Source organism: Penaeus chinensis, chromosome 21, assembly GCF_019202785.1.
Source record: "Penaeus chinensis breed Huanghai No. 1 chromosome 21, ASM1920278v2, whole genome shotgun sequence".
In the NCBI taxonomy this organism is placed as follows: Eukaryota; Metazoa; Arthropoda; class Malacostraca; order Decapoda; family Penaeidae; genus Penaeus; species Penaeus chinensis.
This window is the reverse complement of record NC_061839.1, coordinates 17,671,931-17,692,893: the sequence shown is the minus strand read 5'-3', so window position 1 is coordinate 17,692,893 and position 20,963 is coordinate 17,671,931. Positions and strand designations below refer to the sequence as shown.

Below are 20,963 nucleotides of genomic sequence, written 5' to 3'. Positions count from 1 at the left end.
TCTTTCCCGTCAATGTCAGAAATGTTTGCGTTTTGGCCACCCAGCCAAACACCGTCGCTCCACAGTCCGCTGCCCTGTGTGTGCCCAGCCTTGTCATGACCGTTCAAATTGTTCTGTTCTGTCACGCACATGTACCAATTGTGGTGGCTCCCATAAGGTATTCTGTAGGAGCTGCCCTGTCTACAAGCTCGAATCTGAGGCAGCAGACAAGACCTATTCCAAAACTGTATTCTACCTATTCTAAAACTGTACTTCGCTCAACTCCCGTCCCATCTTTTCAAGAAGTCTCAGCATCTCCCCCAGTATCTCTTCCCTCTACCCCGAACCACCCTATCTGTACTCCCTCTTTCCCTCAACCAAAATCCTTTTCCAGTTTAAATCCAGGTTTCTACCCTTCCTCCTTCTCACTCTACCTGTCGCACCAGACAATCTAAACGTTCCACCCCATCTTCTCTTACCACATCCTCTCCTACATTCACATCTCCCTCTGCTCCTTGGATATCTATTCCCTCTTCTCCACATATGAAAGACCTCCCCACCCAACTCCCCTCCAGGAACTCTTGAAGACGTCCAAAAGTTCCTAAACAAGATAATAATTTACTCCGTCATCTACTCTCTAATCCCTTTATTCCTATTCACTCTACATTCAAAGTATCTGCCGTTATCCGCCCTCTTCCTCCTCAAGTTCCCCCTACCCCTCTTCCTCCCATTCAACCAAGAAACACCCCATCATCTCCTATCCCACCTAGATGCTCACGTGACTCCCTTATGTCACAACAATGTCCTTCTCTGGATCCCTCCCCACCTGACATTCTTCCCGATAATCCACCTCCCCCCGTTCCTTTATGTCATTCTCTCTATTCGTCTCCTACTTCTACAACTATCGTTTCTTACTGTATTACCCTTCGATTGTTTATTGATTGCAGTTTTCCCCATAAATTGTTACTCTCCCTTCCTCAGACACATACTACTCATTTGATCTGATCACCATATACCTTTAACTCCATACCCTTTTACAAATTCCATCCCCACTGTATTCAATTTGCTCCCCCTTTATACCCTTTTCATTACCATTCTATCCTACAGCATTCTACAACCTTTAACATCTAACACATCTTATCCGATCGTTAACTTATTTCCACCCTTTTCGCCACAATACTTTACCATAGTGCTATATGACCTCTGATGTCTAGCACATTTATTTCGTCTAATAATTACATAAGATCATTTAGTTATCTAAAGTAAATTTCTGTTCTTTGGTATCGTTTATGGACCGGAAATCGTGAAAGCCTGGGCTTGCAATCCCGAATGTTCTTTCCGTACTGAGGAGCAACGACTTCCGGCTTGAATTGACCTTCAGTTCTGTATCTTCACGCTGCTTGACCTTACGGGACACACAGCCTTATTAAACGTTTACTGCTTTAGCTCACCTTATTACGGGTGTTCGTCCTTGATAACCAACAAGGTATTGTCGTTAACCCTCTTCATGCTGACTACAAGGTTAGCCATTCAACACAATGGGACAGCATGCGCCAGAACCTTGACCTAAAGTCCCACCATATAAGGGCTTGCCTGAAGTTTTCCTTACTGTAATCCCCTCCTAAAACTGCGTATAGAAGAAAGCAAAAAACATCTAGTACATTACGATATGTAAGAAAAAATGATGGAATTCTGTGTCAAAATGTGTTTTGTTGATTTTAGTGAATAAATAGACAGAACAAATAGGGGTTATTTTTTCAAAAACTTTTTGGGTATATCTAGGGGTGGGTCATTTTGGGGGGTGACTACAAATGAACTTCACACAAACTATATCTCGATTCTTAGAGGTGCTAGTTTCATGGTCTTGGTGTCTAGGGTAGGGTTTCTTGGGTTGCTAAGTTCAATTTTGAAGGTCATGAGGTGATCTGAGATGACAGAACTATGCACTTCAAAAATTTAACTTGGTCCGTCAATGGACTAATGCCAACTACTATTTTTTTTGTTTTTGTTTTTTCAATGGATAATGTCAAGTTTACTGAAACATTTTTATCATTTTCTCTTCTTTTTAGGGGCATTATTGTACTGCGGTAAATCTGGCCATTTTATAATGGGGTCATAAATGCCCCCCCCCCCCCACCCCTCATGACTGAACTATATATCAGAGCACAATATTATATATAATGTGCTGTGCTAAGGCTAATAATATTATATTATATTTTCCCTATATTGTCACTTTCCTCACCACTGTGAATATACCTATGTAGCCAAGCTCTAAACATCAAACAAACAGTCGGAAATGTCTCAGCCAAGGCCTGTGCAACTGCGAACTGCAAAGCTGAGGACTCGGTCAATAACAAGCACGTTGATAAACCAGATATATCACTTATCAAAGGTCCAAAAGAAAAGGTTGTGGAGCGGGTTCAATTAGGTGATGTGCACCTAAAATTACTTGCAGAACACTTTAGTAGTTTGTCTGGGAGATGCCTAATTATCAGTCAGTCACTGATAAACTTGAAGTGCAATCCTGTGTGGACTGTGCAATCTTTGTTCGGGGATGGAGGATCAACCCCCCAAAAGACCTCAAATGTTTTAATTTACTCATTAAATTTGACAAAGCTGAAAAAAAACACATTTTGGCACAGAAATCCAACGAAATTACATTTCGTAATGCACTAATCGCAAGGGCAGCTTGTTTACATTATACGTAAGGAGGAAAAGGGTTAAACTCATTAAGGATGCAAAGGAAAAAAAAAAATATCTCCAGGACTCGCATATGGTGTACATGGTATGATATGATATGATATATATATATATATAGCATCTATAATACATATGTTTGTGTATATATGTATATATATAATTATATATACAAATTATATATATATATATATATATGTATATATTATGTTATATAAATACATAATTTATAAATATATTATATTATATGCTGTATCATATATATACATATGTTTATACATATATGACATTATATATACATATATATATTATATAATATATATGCATATATATATGATATTATATATATACATATATATATATTATATCATATATATACATATAGATATATATGATATTATATATACATATATATATATATATATATGTTATATCATATATATACATATATATGCACATATTGATATATAAGATATAGATATATTATATATATAAATATATTATATATATATTTACATATATATATATATATATATATATGTGTGTGTGTGTGTGTGTGTGTGTGTGTGTGTGTGTGTGTGTGTTCGTGTGTGTATGTGTGTGTGATAAAAGAGTGATTCCCCTAATTCATTTTTCTCAAATGTGATTTTCAGAGTGTAGAAGCCATTTTTGTCTTCAGTTACCTCGCGTCACTTCTTGTGTTTCCATCCATATGGTATAATGTTTCTCCTCAACGACGTTATTATCAAGTCTATTAGTCCAATTATGATGCAGTATTTTCTCCGTAGCGTCCATAATTAAAGATAATGTTTCCGTCATTAGTGTGCTTCATAGACTCATTCCATTCGCCATTGTATCTCTAATATGTTCCATTGTTTCGCTGTTAATCTGTATCCAGGTGTATTATCAACTGAGTGTGTGTCTCTGGGCGTGTGAGTGTTTGCAAGTCTATATCCATGTGTATGTAGTTCTTTTCACTCCAGTGAGATTCTCGGTCTCGGTTCTCTCCGGTCGTTTTTCATGGCACAAACTTTTCAGACTCACCTGATTAGTTTAGCATTATTTATCACCGGAGTCAGATACCTCTACCACACGTGCGGCAATGGAAGGGGAATAACGCTATACGCGAATGTACACTGTGTATTGTTTTTTTATGGTTTCCGAGTTTTATAACATTTTCTTTGGTCAGCTTTTAGAGAACTGTGACATATACTGGAAGACTGTTATTCACTTGTGTTATTCACAAAATGTATTCACTTATCTGTATGAAATCATTAGTAATTAAATATTTAGATGGGCGTCGCCTTATTATCCTTGCTATTCGTGGGAGAAGTCCTGTACAACAGTAATGTAGTAAGGAATGACAAAACCGTTCTAATACAGGCTGAACACTGACAAAGGGAAATTCATCTCAAACATCCAGTAGTGCCCAAGGAAATTAGGAACTACCCCGGTGTTCATGGAAAAGATATCGGCCATAGTAAGGACCCCTATATATTTACCTTGTAGTCTCTCTCCCTTTCTCTTGCTGTCATTGGTAATTTTTTTGTTGGTGTTATCTGACTTCACTTCATGTCATCAATTTCATTATTCATCTAATGTAAAAAATAATAAATTCACTGTATACGTAATTAATATATGTTTCCATCTAGTACAGTTGTTGTTAACTTTGGGTCGTTGTTTATAAATGAGAGTTCCTTTTATCATCATTGTCACGGTTGGCATTATTATCATTAGTATGCTTATCATGATTAGCAGTAGTACTACGAATGATATATATGCAAAAGAATTCTACAGCATCGATGTTGTTCTTTCGTTGTTTCTGTTCCTCATCAGCATCATTATTATTTTTAGTTTTATCGTTATCATTATCGTTATTATTATTATTACTTTTACTATTTTTATCATCATTATTATTGTTGTTGTTGTTATTATTATTATTATTATTATTATTATTATTATTATTATTATTATTATTATTATTATTATTATTATTATTATTATAATATTATTATTATTATTATTATTAATATTATTATTATTATTACTATTATTATCATTATTATTGTTATTATAATTATCATTATTATTGTCAATGTTGTTGTTATTATTATTATTATTATTATTATTATTATTATTATCATTATTATTATTATTATTATTATTATTATTATTATTATCATTATCATTATCATTATCATTATCATTATCATTGGCAGCAGCAGCAGCATTATCATTATCATTGTCATTTTTGTTATTATTGTAATTATTATTATTACTATCATTATTATTATTATTATTATTATTATTATTATTATTATTATTATCATTATTATTATTATTATTATTATTATTATTATTATTATTATTATTATTATTATTATTATTATTATTATTACTATTATTATTATCATCATCATCATCATCATTATCATTAGCAGCAGCAGCAGCAGCATTATCATTATTATCTATCATCATCTTTATAATTGTCATTATCATTGTTGTGTTTATCGTTGTTGCTATTTGTTGTTATTGTTGTTATTGTTATCATTATTGTTGTTGCTGTTGTTGATGCTGTTATTATTATTACCATTATTATATCATCATTATTCTCATTATTATCCTTATTATCAACATTTTTATCATTATCGTTATTATTATTATTATTATTATTATTATTATTATTATTATTATTATTATTATTATTGTTATTATTATTATTATTATTATTATTATTATTATTATTATTATTATCATTGATGTTGTTTTTGTTGGCTTTATTATTGTTATCATTATCATTATTAATGTTATTATTATTGTTGCTGTTGGTGTTATTACTGCCGCTGCTGCTACTACTACCTATTCTTCTTCTTATTATTATTTTTCTTCTTCTACTACTACTACTGCTACTACTGCTGCTGCTGCTGCTGCTGCTACTACTACTACTACTACTACTACTACTACTACTACTACTACTACTACTACTACTACTACTGCTGCTGCTGTTGCTGCTGCTGCTACTACTGCTGCTGCTACTACTGCTGCTGCTACTACGTCTTCTTCTTCTTCTACTGTTACTACTTGTACTTCTATTATTACTATTACTACTACTACTACTACTATTACTACTTCTGCTACCACTACCATTTCGTCTTTTTCTACTACTACTGTTACTACTATTACTACTATTGGTAATACTACAACTTCTGCCACTATCAGTGTTTTCACCATTATCACCAAGACTATTGTTTCCATTTAACATTATCAGCAATTTTACCATCATCTCAGATTTGAAATTCCCGCCGGAGGAACACCTTGTCGGAAATCAAATTAACTACATTATATATCAAAACTAATTTAAAACGACAAAGAACATTAATCTAACATTAATGGACAAGTGCTGGGGTTGATCGTAAGTAATGAACCCAAAATTAACGAAAATGCTACACCCTGCAGACGACGCCAAACAGCTGAGTGGGAAATGACAACAACAAACATGGTTGGCGAAGTGGACCCGTCATGCAATCCCGTAGATTTAATGGCGCAGGTGAGTTATTTTCGCTTTCCATAGTGAGTCCAATCAATACTTCTACAGAAAAGCTACCTGGGAGTGAGATTTAAAAGGATATAGAGCTCCTGGTTAAGGGGGTTGAGGATTTGTGAAACGAGTTCTCGTGGGAGAGGGACTCGGGTGAGCGCACACGCCCATGCTAATACTATTGTAATAAGTTCATGTAGTACTTTTTCCGGTGTGTGCGCTATGGAAATAATTCAAATCGGTGACTTCCAGTTCTTAGGACTCTACTGTACAGATTAAATATCGCTCTTACCTTTATAAATTATATTATCCTTGACTTGCAGTGGATCTTAATGTGACATCCAATTACACTTCTTTTAGCCCTTTGAAAGCAGTTTGCTTCTATACTTTGTGTTTTTAGCTACTTTAGTATTTTTTAAAGATATTTTTGTTTACAAAGTAATTTTTCACTTATGTCTTGGGAAATTGGATATTTTGTTTCTGCAGAAAGGAATGTTTTGTGAAGGAAGATAATTAACTAAATTTGTGAAATTGCCTTCATCACAATAATTCTATGCTTTTGCTCATTTTTTTTCATATCAGAGTATTTTTTTTCATATTGTAGAAGATTTCAAGGAAGAGGTGTGTATATATATATGCTAGTTTTATTAAGAATAAATGATAGCGAGCAATTTTTAGCATTGTCTAATTGTATATCACAAGATCCCCAATTAATGTTTGAAAAGTCAATTCTCGTGACCTCTGTAACATCTGTTAATCTGCTGATGTAGGGGGCCTTAACTACCAATTTCACTATAATACAGATGTATTATACTCGAGTCGCTGTTTGTGTGGTCATGTAGTGTTAGTTCAGTAATTTCAGTTGTTACTTTCTGTGTCTCCCCTAATTCCTAGGAACTTTATTGACAGTATGGTAGAGTAAGAGTTTCTAGCTATTTTTGGAAAACTATTGGTTTATGAAAATTTGTAGTTCACAATTTTCCTGCACTGTTTGGTACACCTTTAAAAAAACTTTTGATCCCTGGTATCAGGCCAGATGCTTAGTCATTCAGTTAACAAGGTGATAGGCTGTAAATAGGGCTGAAGATTTTTAAATGATTATTAGGTATATCTTTAAATTTAGAATTATACTCGTAATTGTAATGTGTCATAAGTGATGGAAGACTTAATATTGGTTATGGTAATCATATTAATTATATGGATGGTATTAGATGTTTTTGCCACAACTATAATATTTTAGATGTCATAGGGCCCATCACAGAACTACCAAGTTCGCTATGCAAATATGGCTGCACATGAGATTAACTACTGAATTTACTTGAAACAAAAAATAGCCAAACGTTATTTGCTCTGAAAGTTTTGTATGCATCAGTTATTTGATTTTGGTTTTGATTTGGCGATATATATTTTATTGGAATGCCACAAAATATATATATAGCTTAGGCAAGCTTGATAAAGATAAGAAAATGTAACCACCTCTATGTCATTATGATTAACCCAGTCACGATGGGATCCCTCATTGCCAAACTAAACTACGTGTCTGGGTGCATGTGGAGTCAGCTGCTCTAGGGAAAAGATCAGAAGCACAGAAAACACAAAATTGCCACTCTCTGTGTTCTTGGCTGTGGCATAACTGATTTCTCAGGTAGTGAGGCTAAAAAAGATGTTATCTCAGCACAAATTAATTAATAATGATTAGATTGTCATTTTAAGATTCCATATTTTAAAATGGTTATTCTGAGTTCCTATAAGCTGACAAAGATTCTCTTTTTCAGGATGCCTGCAATCCAAGTGGTATGTATGGCGTCGAGAGAGAGACAGATGATGCTGCTGGGAGCATTCAGAATTCAGAACCTAGCAGTCGGCCCACGAATGACTCAGATTTTTCTTCGTTTGACATTGTCAAAGCAACACAGGTAGTCATAATTTGGAGTAAAGTTGTTATCATTCTTTTATGGTGTAACTTACATTTCTTATGATGATTACTATTACTGTTTTGGTGATGGTTTGTAATTATTTATTTGGTCAGGGCAAAATATTTGTATATATTGAATTGCTTTTTCTTCACCTCACTGAAAGTTAAGCAGGATATAGTTCCAGTTTATTTTGTTAAATTTTGATATTATATTTCTTCCTTTGTTTTGATATATTTGACAATATTTTTCAGTACGGAGCTTTGGAGAGATGTAAGGAATTGATTGAAGGTGGTTATGATATAAATAAACGAGATAATGAAAATGTCACACTACTACACTGGGCATCGATCAACAACAGAAGAGATATTGTGAGGTACAATGATGTTAAACAGTTTATTCTTAGATTATATTAATATAGAAACAATATGTGAACATACAAGAAAACAAAGCAAAAAAAAAATTATGACATGCTGATTTCAGATACTACATCTCTAAAGGAGCAATAGTGGATGCCATAGGTGGAGAGCTTATGTCTACCCCTTTGCACTGGGCAACAAGGTAAGACTTTATAATGACATTGCGTGTTTATTATAAAAAAAAAAATGTGATAGAGATGAGACTTTTCTAAGGTGAATTGTATCAATTATTTATTACAGACAAGGCCACCTAGGTATGGTTGTTCTACTTATGAAGTATGGGGCTGATTCTTCAATGCGTGATGGTGAGGGCTGCTCCTGCATACACTTGGCAGCACAGTTTGGTCATACAGCTATTGTTGCTTACCTGGTAGCAAAGGGTGCCAATGTGAATCTCATGGACAAGAATGGAATGACACCTCTCATGTGGAGTGCATACAGAGTCACCAGGTCAGCTTTTTGGGTTGATTCATTGTGATCTAGTGTTTACTGCATATATTTTTGGTCACAGTGGCTAGAATACTTCCAATAGGGTATAGAGCAAGATGTGGTTAATATTGTTTGATTTTGTACAAAGTTGAGTGCAATAGTAGTAACTCATCAAGTGATTTATAGATTTATTTTAGGAGTTGATAAAATACTTATTTTGTCCTTTTCTTTGTTAAATTATGTTTTAAAATATACTTTGTTTCTATAATACTGCAGCCTGGATCCCACAAGACTGCTACTGACTTTTGGAGCTAGTACTTCTATGGCAGACCGTTTACATGGTAACACAGCATTGCACTGGGCAGTTATAGCAAAAAATCACATGGCAGTCAGTGTATTAGTTAACCATGGGGCCAATGTTGATATTGCAAATTCTCAGGTAAGATAAAATATATTATCAATGGATAACATTAATTTATTCCTGTAATAGTTTTTTTTGTTCAGCATCTTTTCATGTACAATATATACTACCTTCATATTTTTTTCTCTGACATTCTGATACATATTTTCTGATATTTCATCATTAATTCATGAAGGTTACATGGTTATATCAGTTCAGCTAGTATTACTTTAATACTTTCCATATTACTCCTAAAGGGTGAATCAGCATACAGCCTGATAATGAAGAGAAAAACACAGTGGCTGGATAAGAAAGTACTAGATAAACTGCAAGAAATGCAGAAATCATCTAGAAATATCTGCTATCGAATTTCCAGTGATAAGGTTAGTAATTATTGCAGTAAACATATATATATATTTGTTTATTTATTTTTTAGACATTCATAATTTAAGATTTCATACTTTTTAAATTTTTATAGTAAAAATTATGTTAATTCAAAAGTATATCTGTATAGGTATGTTTTAATGTGTATGCAGTTTTGAATCAATATATATTCATGTTTGTAAGTGCATGTGTTTTTTATATATATACAAAAGACAATTTATAAATCTTAAATTCAACAGAGTCTCCGGTACTGGACGATGATCAGCACACCATTTATTGTATTTTACATTGTTGGGCTTGTGTTACAACTGGACATGCTCTATCTTCTGAAGATTGCCCTTTTCATGACAGTGTATCTTGTAGTCTATGGCATCTCGAGAATTCTGTTCGATGAACGCCTGATGACTGTCATGCCCATGGCAGTGTACCTTGCAACAAAGGTAAACTTAAGTCCAGTTTTGGAAACTGATTCATCTGTTTCCTGAGTTCTAATTCATATGTGAACTTATTCTAATTCATATGTTAACTTATTCAATAATTACCAAAGTATTAGATAAGTTTTTGTCAAGCTCAATTTATAATGCTATTATTCTCAGTTTGTTAGGTTTATAAGATTTAGATAAATAATTTTTCAAGTATATCAAATTAAAATAATTGCAGTGATAATTTGTATTGTTTTCTTTTTTCAGTTCTGGTGTTATGTAACATGGATATTGTACATTCATCCATATTCAGGCCTTGAATGCACATCTCTGTTTCTTCTCTCATCACTTATTCTGTGGTATAACTTCATGAGAGCATGGAGAGGAGATCCAGGAGTCATTACAGCTGATCAGGCACAGAAGTACCAAGTGAGATTAATAGATGTCTTGTATGGATGATGATTGATTTTTGCTAATGCTCTCTTGTCAATCTGATCTTTGTCAGGAGATTTTTTATAACAAATATGGCCTCTGTTTCTAACTCAGGTTTGCTCAGACTTGTAACCATATAGATTACACATACTGCATTAGTCATTCTAATTGAATCTAATAGAAGTACATAACCAAATGTAATTGCAAAATATAGTTGTAAATTATCATTTAAATTGTAGTATTTCATAAACTAATTTTGTTTTGTAAGTATATATATATATATATATATATATATATATATATATATATAACTAAAGCTAATTGTGTTTGTAAGTATTCATATGTAATTAAGAATTTTTATCTTTGCCATTTGAAAGTCCATTAACTCAAGGACAGAAAGTAGAAGTGAGAAAAAAAATGTGTGCCAAGTGATGTGTGTGGTAGTCTCTGGCTTTAGTTGTAGCTATTACCAGAAAATGCTTCTTATAAATAATATTGTTACCATTTTGTCATTTCCAGACCATAATTGAATTAGCAGAGAGAGATGGCTTTGATCCCCAATGGTTTTGTTCAACTTGTCTGGTTCGACGTCCAATACGTTCAAAACATTGCTCTGTTTGTAACCGCTGTATTGCAAAGTTTGACCATCACTGCCCATGGGTTGGAAACTGCATAGGTAGATTTCAATTATATATCTATATATTTTTATATTTACATATTTTGTAATGATATATATTTCACTAAAATGTATCTGTATATATATGAGATATTTGTAATTTTTTTTTTTTTTTTTTCTTGTAATTACTTGTTTGGGGATATTTAGGGTTATTAAGAATAACAAACTATTTCCATTCCCCTTTTCAGGAGCAAACAATTTGAAGTATTTCATTGGATACCTGGTAATGCTGTGTATGATGTGCTGCTTTGTCCTCCAAGGCTGCTTTTACTTCTGGAATGGTGCTTGCAACGTTTACATTTCCAAACAGGGGCTTTGGTCCAGTAAGTGACTCTTTTGTGATACAATATAGGGAAAGTGAGTGATGAAAAAGTAATGAAAATTTTGGTTTTGGTAAATTTTATTATCATAGTTATTATTGTTGTTGTTGTTATTATTGTTATTAGTAGTAGTAGCAGTAGTAGTATTACCTTTTTTATTTTTTGATAATTATTATGATTATGATGATGATCATCATTAGATTACTATTAATTTATCACTGTGATCTTAATCATCAGTTTGTTGTTTGTTGATTGATTAGCTTTTAAACAGCCTATAATTCAATTGCTGTAAGTTTTCAGATTAGAATAAGAAAAAGTGGTAACATGAAAATGGATATTCACTGGAAATAAACAAGAAATGTGTCAGACAGTAGCAGCGCCTAAATCTTGGTAGTAGTGGCATAGGCCCAGAGAGCAGTAACAGACCAATCACCTCAGGATACATGACCCTCCTTTCCAATTAGTGGTCATAGCAGATATTCTTTGTCAGATTGTACAGGATATTCTACTCCTAACTCTTACTATGGAGGTACATGAAAGCTTAGTCTAATTAAACAACATTGATCACCCATATCCAAATGTTTTCATGTGTTTATGTGGACATGGCATTGTTTGCCTCCTTTCTACCCATGTTTCATTTCTAGGCAAATACAAACAATGATCTGTTTCTTGTGCACACCACTTATCTTAGCAGGGGAGTAAGTCCAGGTCAGAGACTAATTCTTCCTTTGTCTGAAACAGGTCTAGGGTCAATAGCAACATGTGAACCCTGGGTGGCATGGGTTGGTGCCAATGCCATTTTGCATGCTGCTTGGGTTGCAACACTCCTTGGATGCCAGCTGTACCAGGTATATATTATTTCATGTATTACTAGGAGTCATTTTATAATGCGTTTATTAACACAATTAATATCTAGAGGAGAAAATGAAGTTTAAAAGTGTTTAATAATGAATTGATGGAAATTATTTTAAGATGTAAAAGTGTTAACCTGTTGGATTCAGGTACCTAGTTGCCTGCCTATTTCTGGCATATTTCTGGCCCCCAGCCAATTTTTTTCATAATGAAATTGGCTTTCATGATGGTCACATCACCTGGATCCACTGGGTTGAGTAACAATTAGATGGAAATCTTTTAAGATGTTAAGTGTTGATTAGACTATTCATGAAAATTACTTATTGTTAATAGAGTTTTAATAGATCATCTTCTTATTTAAGGTCCTGATTTTGGGTATGACAACTAATGAAAGAATGAACTGCTACCGATACAAACATTTCCAGGTGTGTACTTTTTATATGTTTGTATATTTTAGTCTTTATTTCTTGTTTGTGTGTTTCTTATTTTTTAAGAGAGGAAGAGAGGGAGAGTTATGATCAGGAAATGTAATATAAATGTAACCAAAGAAATCCCTTCTGAACTTATTGATACTGAGTAACTAAAACACCTAGAACCTATATGTATATGTTTTCCTTTATTTTAATGTCTGTTGATGCAAACCTATCAACTGATACAATTCTCAACTGTATTATCTGCTAATTTCTTACAGGTATTTTTTTTTTTTTTACCCATAGCTTGTCGATAATATTTTTTATTGTAAAGAAAACTTATATATCTCAATATTTAATAGCAATGAAATTAAGCTGACAAGGCCTACCAAGGACCAAAAGGCAGGAAATGGTTCTTTAGGGTATACTGCCAATGGGTATTATACCTAATATATTCTCTCTTTTTCAGCCTATTCTGAAAGCTACATCTGATTCACCCATATTATTGATATATATAATTTGACTTCACATCTCTATGCCATACCATATTGAAATGTAATATATAGTCCAATAAAAAATGTAGGATCACTATAATGCACAAGAAATCTAAGAAAGTATTATCAGTTAAGAAATATTATTTTTACACAATTTCTTCAGTGTTTCAGATTAGCTAATTCTGAGGTATACTTCAAAGGGGGCTGAATAGAAAACAAAAAGTTTATCTCAGAAAATCTGTGAAGAATAATTAAGAAAACTAATTTCTGTGCAGGCATTACTAATATAACAAATGTTTGCATTGACAAAGGTTTTATGAACTGAAATAAAGTAGCATTTCCTTTTTTTTTTTGTTAAGAAATATAACTGAACCATTAACTAAAACTATGATACAGTTTGAACCCTGACCTCTTTGTAATCACAATAATATATAATGTAACCGTTTGCAAGAACCATAAAATAGAACATATCTGAACTTGAATATTTGAGGATAGAATTCAAGATGGAAAGTTAATATCCTGACATAAGTTGACTAAATACCATAGGGTATAATTGCTACTTTTTTCTTAGTACATTTGAAAGTTAAAGGTGGTTTTATAGAATAAGATATTAAGTACTGTTTGTAACTGCTATGTTCTCCTGCAGGTTGGGAAGAAGGGTGAAGTGCGATCACCTTTCCACCGTGGAATCTGGAAGAACTTCCAAGATTTACTTAACTGGCAATGCTTTGGTCTCCTCAAACCAGACAAAACAGACTGGCTTCACATATATACCCTCTCTGAATCAGCTGAAGATAAACAACCACTTCTTTCTCAGTCAGACATGTATCAATATGTTTAATTTCTGACAGTCACACTGGAGAGTTACAAGTGAAATTTGAACTGATCTGACATACTGTCATTCTGCTTTTTATATCCATCCATTATTACATTTACTATTTCATATCTAGGAAGAAGTTAAATTACCATACCCTTACTCATTATCTGTTATAGGTGTGGTGCATGAATGGATTTTTCTGTTTGTTAACTTTCAAATACTTTATATTTGAAGTATGATAGAAGAAAAGTAGATCTCTTTAGATGTGTCAGACTTGAATTAATCTTCTGTATGTAACTTCTATTATCTTCTTTGTACTTCTACCTACAAAACAAAGATAGTAATATTGCTATACAACTTTTTGTATCTTAACTTTGATTGATATAAATATATAGTAAATGTACTAAATGTAACATTCCATATAGAATGACAGATTCTCTGGCTCTCTATAACTCCCTATTTACAGAAAAGAAGAGCAGATATAGAAGGGTTTCAGCTGTTACCAAGAACATAGTACCAAAGATCAGAGTCAGAAATCCAAGGTATTTTAAGGTATAGTCAACTAGTCACAAATATTCCATTATTTATATAACCCTTGGCCAGTTGTCTCTTTTTATATTTGTAAGATGTTGTGAGGACACCAAAGATGAGCTCCAGTGTATTGCCTGCAGTGTGCAGCTTTCATTCATGGCTTGTTTGCTCAATTTGCATTTTTATAATTATGTGATTTTATTTTATTATGTAAAGAATAGATTGACATTAAATGTGTGAACAAAAGCGACCAGTCATGATGGATGAACTGATTGAAGGTTGAGACTGCAAGCATTTTCAGCAGTTGAATTGAGACATTGATTATTTGAGATAGGAAGTTGGGAGTTTTGACTATCATTTTCTATACTTTGTTCATTTTATGTGAGACATTGAAACTAATATGTTGTTTTGTAAAATAGATGATGTGCAGCTTAATACTAATGGCCGAAATAAAGTATGTTCGTATATAATACAGTACAATCATATCATATATTTTGAGTGATACACAATCTGTCTGATATCCCATTTTTTTATAGTGTAGGTAATGAGCAGTTATTAGTCATAACTCCAAACAAGGCATCTTATTTTGTAGGACAATCATTTGTATAGAGTTCACTGTGTCTTTTTTATGCCATTCTTGGAAGTGGTTTCTTTTATTGTTACTTTTAGATAGCTGTTTAGACTATACCAGGTCAAGATAATGCCTTTTTCCTTGTTTATGGTAATATGATACAGTATTTTTATAGACTGCATTATTTTACATTTTCATTTATTTACAGCATTTGAAAACCTTTTATCTTAAAGGAAACATGAGAATGTCAGAAAGCCAAGGAGCTAAGTAAATGTTCAGACTTTAGGGTATCATTTTCCAACTGGTAATGGATTCATTTGATATTAGGAAAGAATCCTCGTCATTTTCATAACAAGGTGACCGTTAAATGTTGCATATTCAATTGAAATAAGAGACAATATTTTTCTCTTCCATTTTCTTATTTATTTTCTATTTTGCCTATTGAAATGGTATTTTAGACTACTAATGAGAAGTTCTATGAGCCAAGTATCAAAGGTTTAGTGTCCTTATTGTATACAGCTACTACTGTAGCTTTTGTGAGGTTTATTTGGCTACGCAGACATATGGTTAAGTATTAAATGATTAACATCTTTATGAATTGCAACAATAAAAAGATGAAAAATATATATTCTGTAAATAACTTGTATTTTAGAAATATCAGTAGAACTGCAGTTTCCAATGCTGGGACTTATCATGAGGTAAAAGGGAAGAAGTTATAGCACAAATTTTTTTTATGTAACAAGGCATTGATATTTATGAATGTAGTAATTTTGTGACACAAAGATATACAAATTTTGTGCAAAAGATGTATTACAGCCCATCTTTATATTGTAGCAAAGGCAAATTATTATAAGCTTCTTGCATTTGGTTATTGAAAACATTTCCCATAGTGAATGAGAAATTCACCATTGATTCAAACTGTGTTTTTTAGCAAGTGGGATAATGGTTGCATCCAATGTTTTTGTATAAATTAAGATTTGAAAAAAAAAGAAGACAATGAACAGATCCAAATTCCTAGTCATGCATTTTTAATGATAATCTTATTTTTCAGTGAGTACTTGCGGATTGCCTCAAAAGCTTTACTGTCATGGTTATAAGTCAGATGAATTGTGTTTGTTTGATATTATGAAAATTGCAAATTTTGTCATGAATTTTTGCAATTTAACCCATTGGCGATGGGTATAGAAAACTAAAAAAAACTCTACGCTCTGGCGAACCACGGCAACGCGCGACTTTGAGCGTGTGAATTCGGTACATCAAGCCGAATCATTGCCTCGAGGCGCTTTGGCGTGCCGCAGCGGCGGACAGCCATAAGCCACATTTCGAGCGTATTGTTATGACGCCTATAGGCGTGACCCTTCGCCATTGGGTTAAGGAAAAGTACTTTTATTCCAGTTTGTTCATTTATAGTAAATATTTCAGAAAAAATTATTAAGTAGTGTTAACAGTAAGAATATTTAGAAATTTTGGTTTTACCTGTGTTTGTTTTGCCATATTTCCCTGCAGCCTCATCATTGTAGAAATAATTATACTTTTTAAAAATAAGATTTTTTCAGTTTGTTTCCATAGTTATAATTTTATTCCCACATTTATCATGTAGCAATTCCTTTTAAAGTGTTCAGTTTATTTCCATAGTTTAGGTCAACAAGTTTAAAGTAGAGACTGAATTTCAAAGAACCCTTGCACAAGTTTATGATAAAACAAATACTGAAGGGTGAGTTGAGGCTGTAGAACATTCCAAAAACATAATTCCATTGTTATTCTAAAAGAAATGAATTGTCACAATTACAGATCTTTTGTGAATACAAATATTCCCTTTTAGAAATATTTTTTCTTTTTCTTTAAGTATTGAAGAGTAGTTTTATTGTGCTGTCAGAAATGGTTTCATTGGTTGTGATTTAGTTTCTGTTTTGTTAAGCAGATATGTAATAGTCATTCATCATCATAATAGTGTTTGAACAAATGTGATTGATCAGTCTTATGTCATGCACTTCCTTGTTCATAATAGCAGGGACGGCAAGGATGGTGCCTTTTTTCAAAGGACTTATATAGGCAGGTAGACTTTGAACCAGTGTCTAGAAACATGTAGGTTACACAGTTTCAACACCATCTGTTGATTAAGATTGCTTTAAATCTTTATCTTTGATGAGTTTGGGTATATTCAATAACTCAAATGCATTTCATAAGGTGAAATTTGTCTGTGATGCACTATGTTCCTTCAGAGATATAATGGCAAATTACTATGACTTGGTGTAATATTTTTATAGGAGGCATTTGGCAACAATGACTAATGAAACTAATCAGTACAGAGGGACATGCAGGGATTAGTAGACCAGTATAGAAAAGGGCTCCTATATTATTGGATTTACTTCTGTATCTTTATCTTGTCTGAAGAAAAAATAGGTTAATGTTACAGACCTTCATGTTTTGTTGTTCAGGCTATGTACAACTGTGTAATGGTATTCAACTGTAATTGTTCCTTATGTTTTGCTCTTTTCATAAAATGCTTTCATTGTAATTAGTTGCTAAACATATTTGCATGCATGAAAGCTGACACACACAGGCTAGAGGAAACTTAAGGTAATGCAACACAGGAATTGCCAGTACCCATACATATATACTTACTACATGCACATGTGCTATCCCTTTCTTCCTTTCTCCCTCTTCCTCTCTCTCCCTTATACAAATACACACATATTTAGAAAGAAGGAGAAACCATTATTAGTAGTACAGTAATGCAGTTGCACATGTGGAGTGTTCTGTAACTGTTTGTATTTTCAATGCCTATACAATAAAATTGTGAGATACTTCAACCTTTTTGTATAGAATTTGTTTGCATTTTGTGTCTAAGCAGCACAACACAACTTGGACACTACATTGAATGAATTATGTGACTTTTGTCACACATGTTAACAAAAGGTAAATATTTTATAATGCAGTTAGTATTTTTATAGGGGATTATGCATGATAGAGGAACAATTAATTTTTACAACTTAAGAATGTGTGAAATATGTAATAATACTCTTGTTCATGTTTAAATGATATCTTAATGTAAGTATTCTGCACTTTTCAAGATAATGATGGTCTGATTTTTAATAATAGAATACAATGCCCTTCTAAATGTAGTGTTATGACCTACCTTGCTGTGCTTTGACTTCAAAGTTAAACCAAAATGGTTACAAACAATAACTTCCATGTTCTGTATTGCTTATGTGTATGTCAGCTGGTGATTGTTTGCACAACAATATTATCCATATAAATGTAAATAGTTATGTAACTCCTCATAAACTGCAGGTGTTTAAGATTTTGTACATAGTCATTATTTATTGCCAATGCTTCACCTTCTCATATCAGTCATTCATTTTTATCAGTACTTTGATTGACTGTTCAAGTAATGAACAGCGGAAGCACTGGATCACACTATGCAATGTTTAAGTATGTTGATGTGGTAAGATTAGATACAGTAAGCTTAAGATAATAGTTATGCAAGGCGTATATGGCTTTATGTACAGGCAATTTACTCATACACAGAACCTCCCTTAGCGTAATGGAGATATTAGAAATAATATTAGTATGAATATTGATCTGTAAAAATCTATAATTAGTTAACATTTACAGTATATGATTTCAAAACCCCTATTATATCCCATAGAGGTAGCGTTAAGATAAAGAGTAAAAATCTTAACATGGAATTGATAATACCGAAAAGATCTGGTCTGTAAGATTAGTGACTTTCATGATTTTCATTTTGTAAGTGCCTTGACATGTATCAGTCTGGTATGTCCAGAAGATTCATAAGTAATGGAGCAATTAAAAATCAATGCCTTCATGATTATTTATCAAGTGCTTACGGATTATGATCTTGTCATAGTTGATGGTCTTTGTCCCCCCAAACTTTATATTAGCCATCGTATCCTACCTCCACTCCCTCTGCTTTAAGGAAGTGATCAGTTGCACAAATGCTTATATTTTATTTGCAGTTTTCACTCTGAAATCAATGTCATATTTTTCCTCATGTACATAGCTATCAGTCATTCATCTTGTATTGGAACTTTAGGATAGTCAGTAAACTCACATTATGAATCTGTTTTTTTTCTTATCCTTGAATATGAAATTTTCTGTTGATAGTCAACTAAGTTTGGTTCCAATGTAGGCATGATGTTTAGCCACACATTGATACAAGAAGGAAATTATTCATATTAAGTAATGATATAACAGAACTATATGAATATCCAAAGTTGACAAAAAGATGACTTTGATAACATTACTGGTTAATGTTGAAAATTTGCATTAAAATAGAAAAATAGTTAAAACAAAGTTCAATTCCATCATATTTTAATTTACATTGTGGTATTTATTGGCAAGGTATTTTATTAACCTTATTAACCTCATATTCACTTTGTTTAAAAAGAAAACAATTTGCAACATGCATTTTAGGTTACCAAATCTTAAGTTGAATAAGTTCACCTGTCAAGATGTAAAACCAAAAAAATTATGACAGGAAACATCAATATTTGATTACAAAGATACTAAAACATCTCTCTAATATAATAATACACATTCACATTTTGTAGAGGACAGAAGACGACAGCAAAATTCTTAATGCATCATCATCATCATCATTTGGGAGCTAACGCCGGCAGGGGTGCATAGCCGCATCTACCCTTTGCTTCCACCTATGAGAGTCCCTCATGGCGAGCTGCCAGGCAGGGGCCTGGCCCATCTTTAGTTCCTCACGACAGGCTTGATCAATCTGTTCAAGCCAAGACCTTCTCGGTCGTCCCACAGGCCTCCTCCACCCAGGGTTGTCTCTGATAGAGACAACCTGATGGGTTAGGGTCATCCTACAGGAAGCGAGCCAAGTGGCCATATAGCCTGAGTTGGTGATCACGGATTGTGCAAGTAACAGGTCCTGTACCGGTCTCACCATATAGTAAAACTGGCAGTATCAGGGCCTTGAAAACACGTAGCTTGGTCCTTCTGCACAGGTACCAGCATCTCCAAATACTCTTGTCAAGAGATTTCATGACCCCTGCTGCCAGGCCAATCCGTCTACTGACTTCCTGATCTGACAGCCCAGAGTCGTGAACTGCACTACCGAGGTACATAAAACTCTCTGTGACTTCGATGTTTTCACTGCAAGCATGTACTGACTGCACAGGGTCTCCTAGTAGGCCCCCAAAATCCTGGATCTTGGTCTTGGTCCAGGAGACCTCTAGCCCCAGGGGCTTCGCTTCATTGATAAATGCATCAAGAGCCGCCACTAGGGTTTCCAGAGATTCAGATAGAATGGCAACATCATCAGCAAAGTCAAGGTATGTAACCTTGATATTGCCCAGAGTTGCTCCACAGTGACTTTGGGCTGTAGCTCTACCCAGTCTCCAATCCATGCAAGTGTTGAAAAGTGTTGGTGCAAGAACACAGCCTTGCCTCATGCCTGAACTAACAGGGAAGAAGCTCGACAGGCCCCCACCACACTTTACAGCACTCTCAGTGACTGTATACAGGTTTGCTATTAATCCAACAATCCTTGTTGGAAGTCCTCTTAGCCTCAGGATCTCCCAGAGTGATCCGTGATGCACCATATCAAACGCCTTGTTGAAGTCGATGTAGGCTGTGAGCAGCCCACGTCCGAACTCACGACGGCACTCTACAATGATTCGAAGCGCCAGGATGCGG

The 20,963-nt window shown here is 33.5% G+C and overlaps 1 protein-coding gene across 1 annotated transcript; it reads left to right on the top strand.

Moving 5' to 3' along the window:
- Positions 1-4,052: 4,052 nt before the first annotated feature.
- On the top strand, positions 4,053-19,367 carry LOC125036491 (palmitoyltransferase ZDHHC17-like). Its single transcript, XM_047629116.1, has 15 exons — positions 4,053-4,156; positions 6,133-6,223; positions 7,990-8,130; positions 8,382-8,503; positions 8,611-8,688; positions 8,787-8,996; positions 9,252-9,414; positions 9,633-9,758; positions 9,999-10,199; positions 10,449-10,610; positions 11,133-11,289; positions 11,478-11,612; positions 12,351-12,457; positions 12,824-12,886; positions 14,012-19,367. The coding sequence occupies exons 2-15, from the start codon at positions 6,158-6,160 to the stop codon at positions 14,204-14,206; spliced, it is 1,926 nt and encodes a 641-aa protein (XP_047485072.1). The 5' UTR covers positions 4,053-4,156; positions 6,133-6,157; the 3' UTR covers positions 14,207-19,367.
- The last annotated feature ends 1,596 nt before the right edge of the window (positions 19,368-20,963 follow it).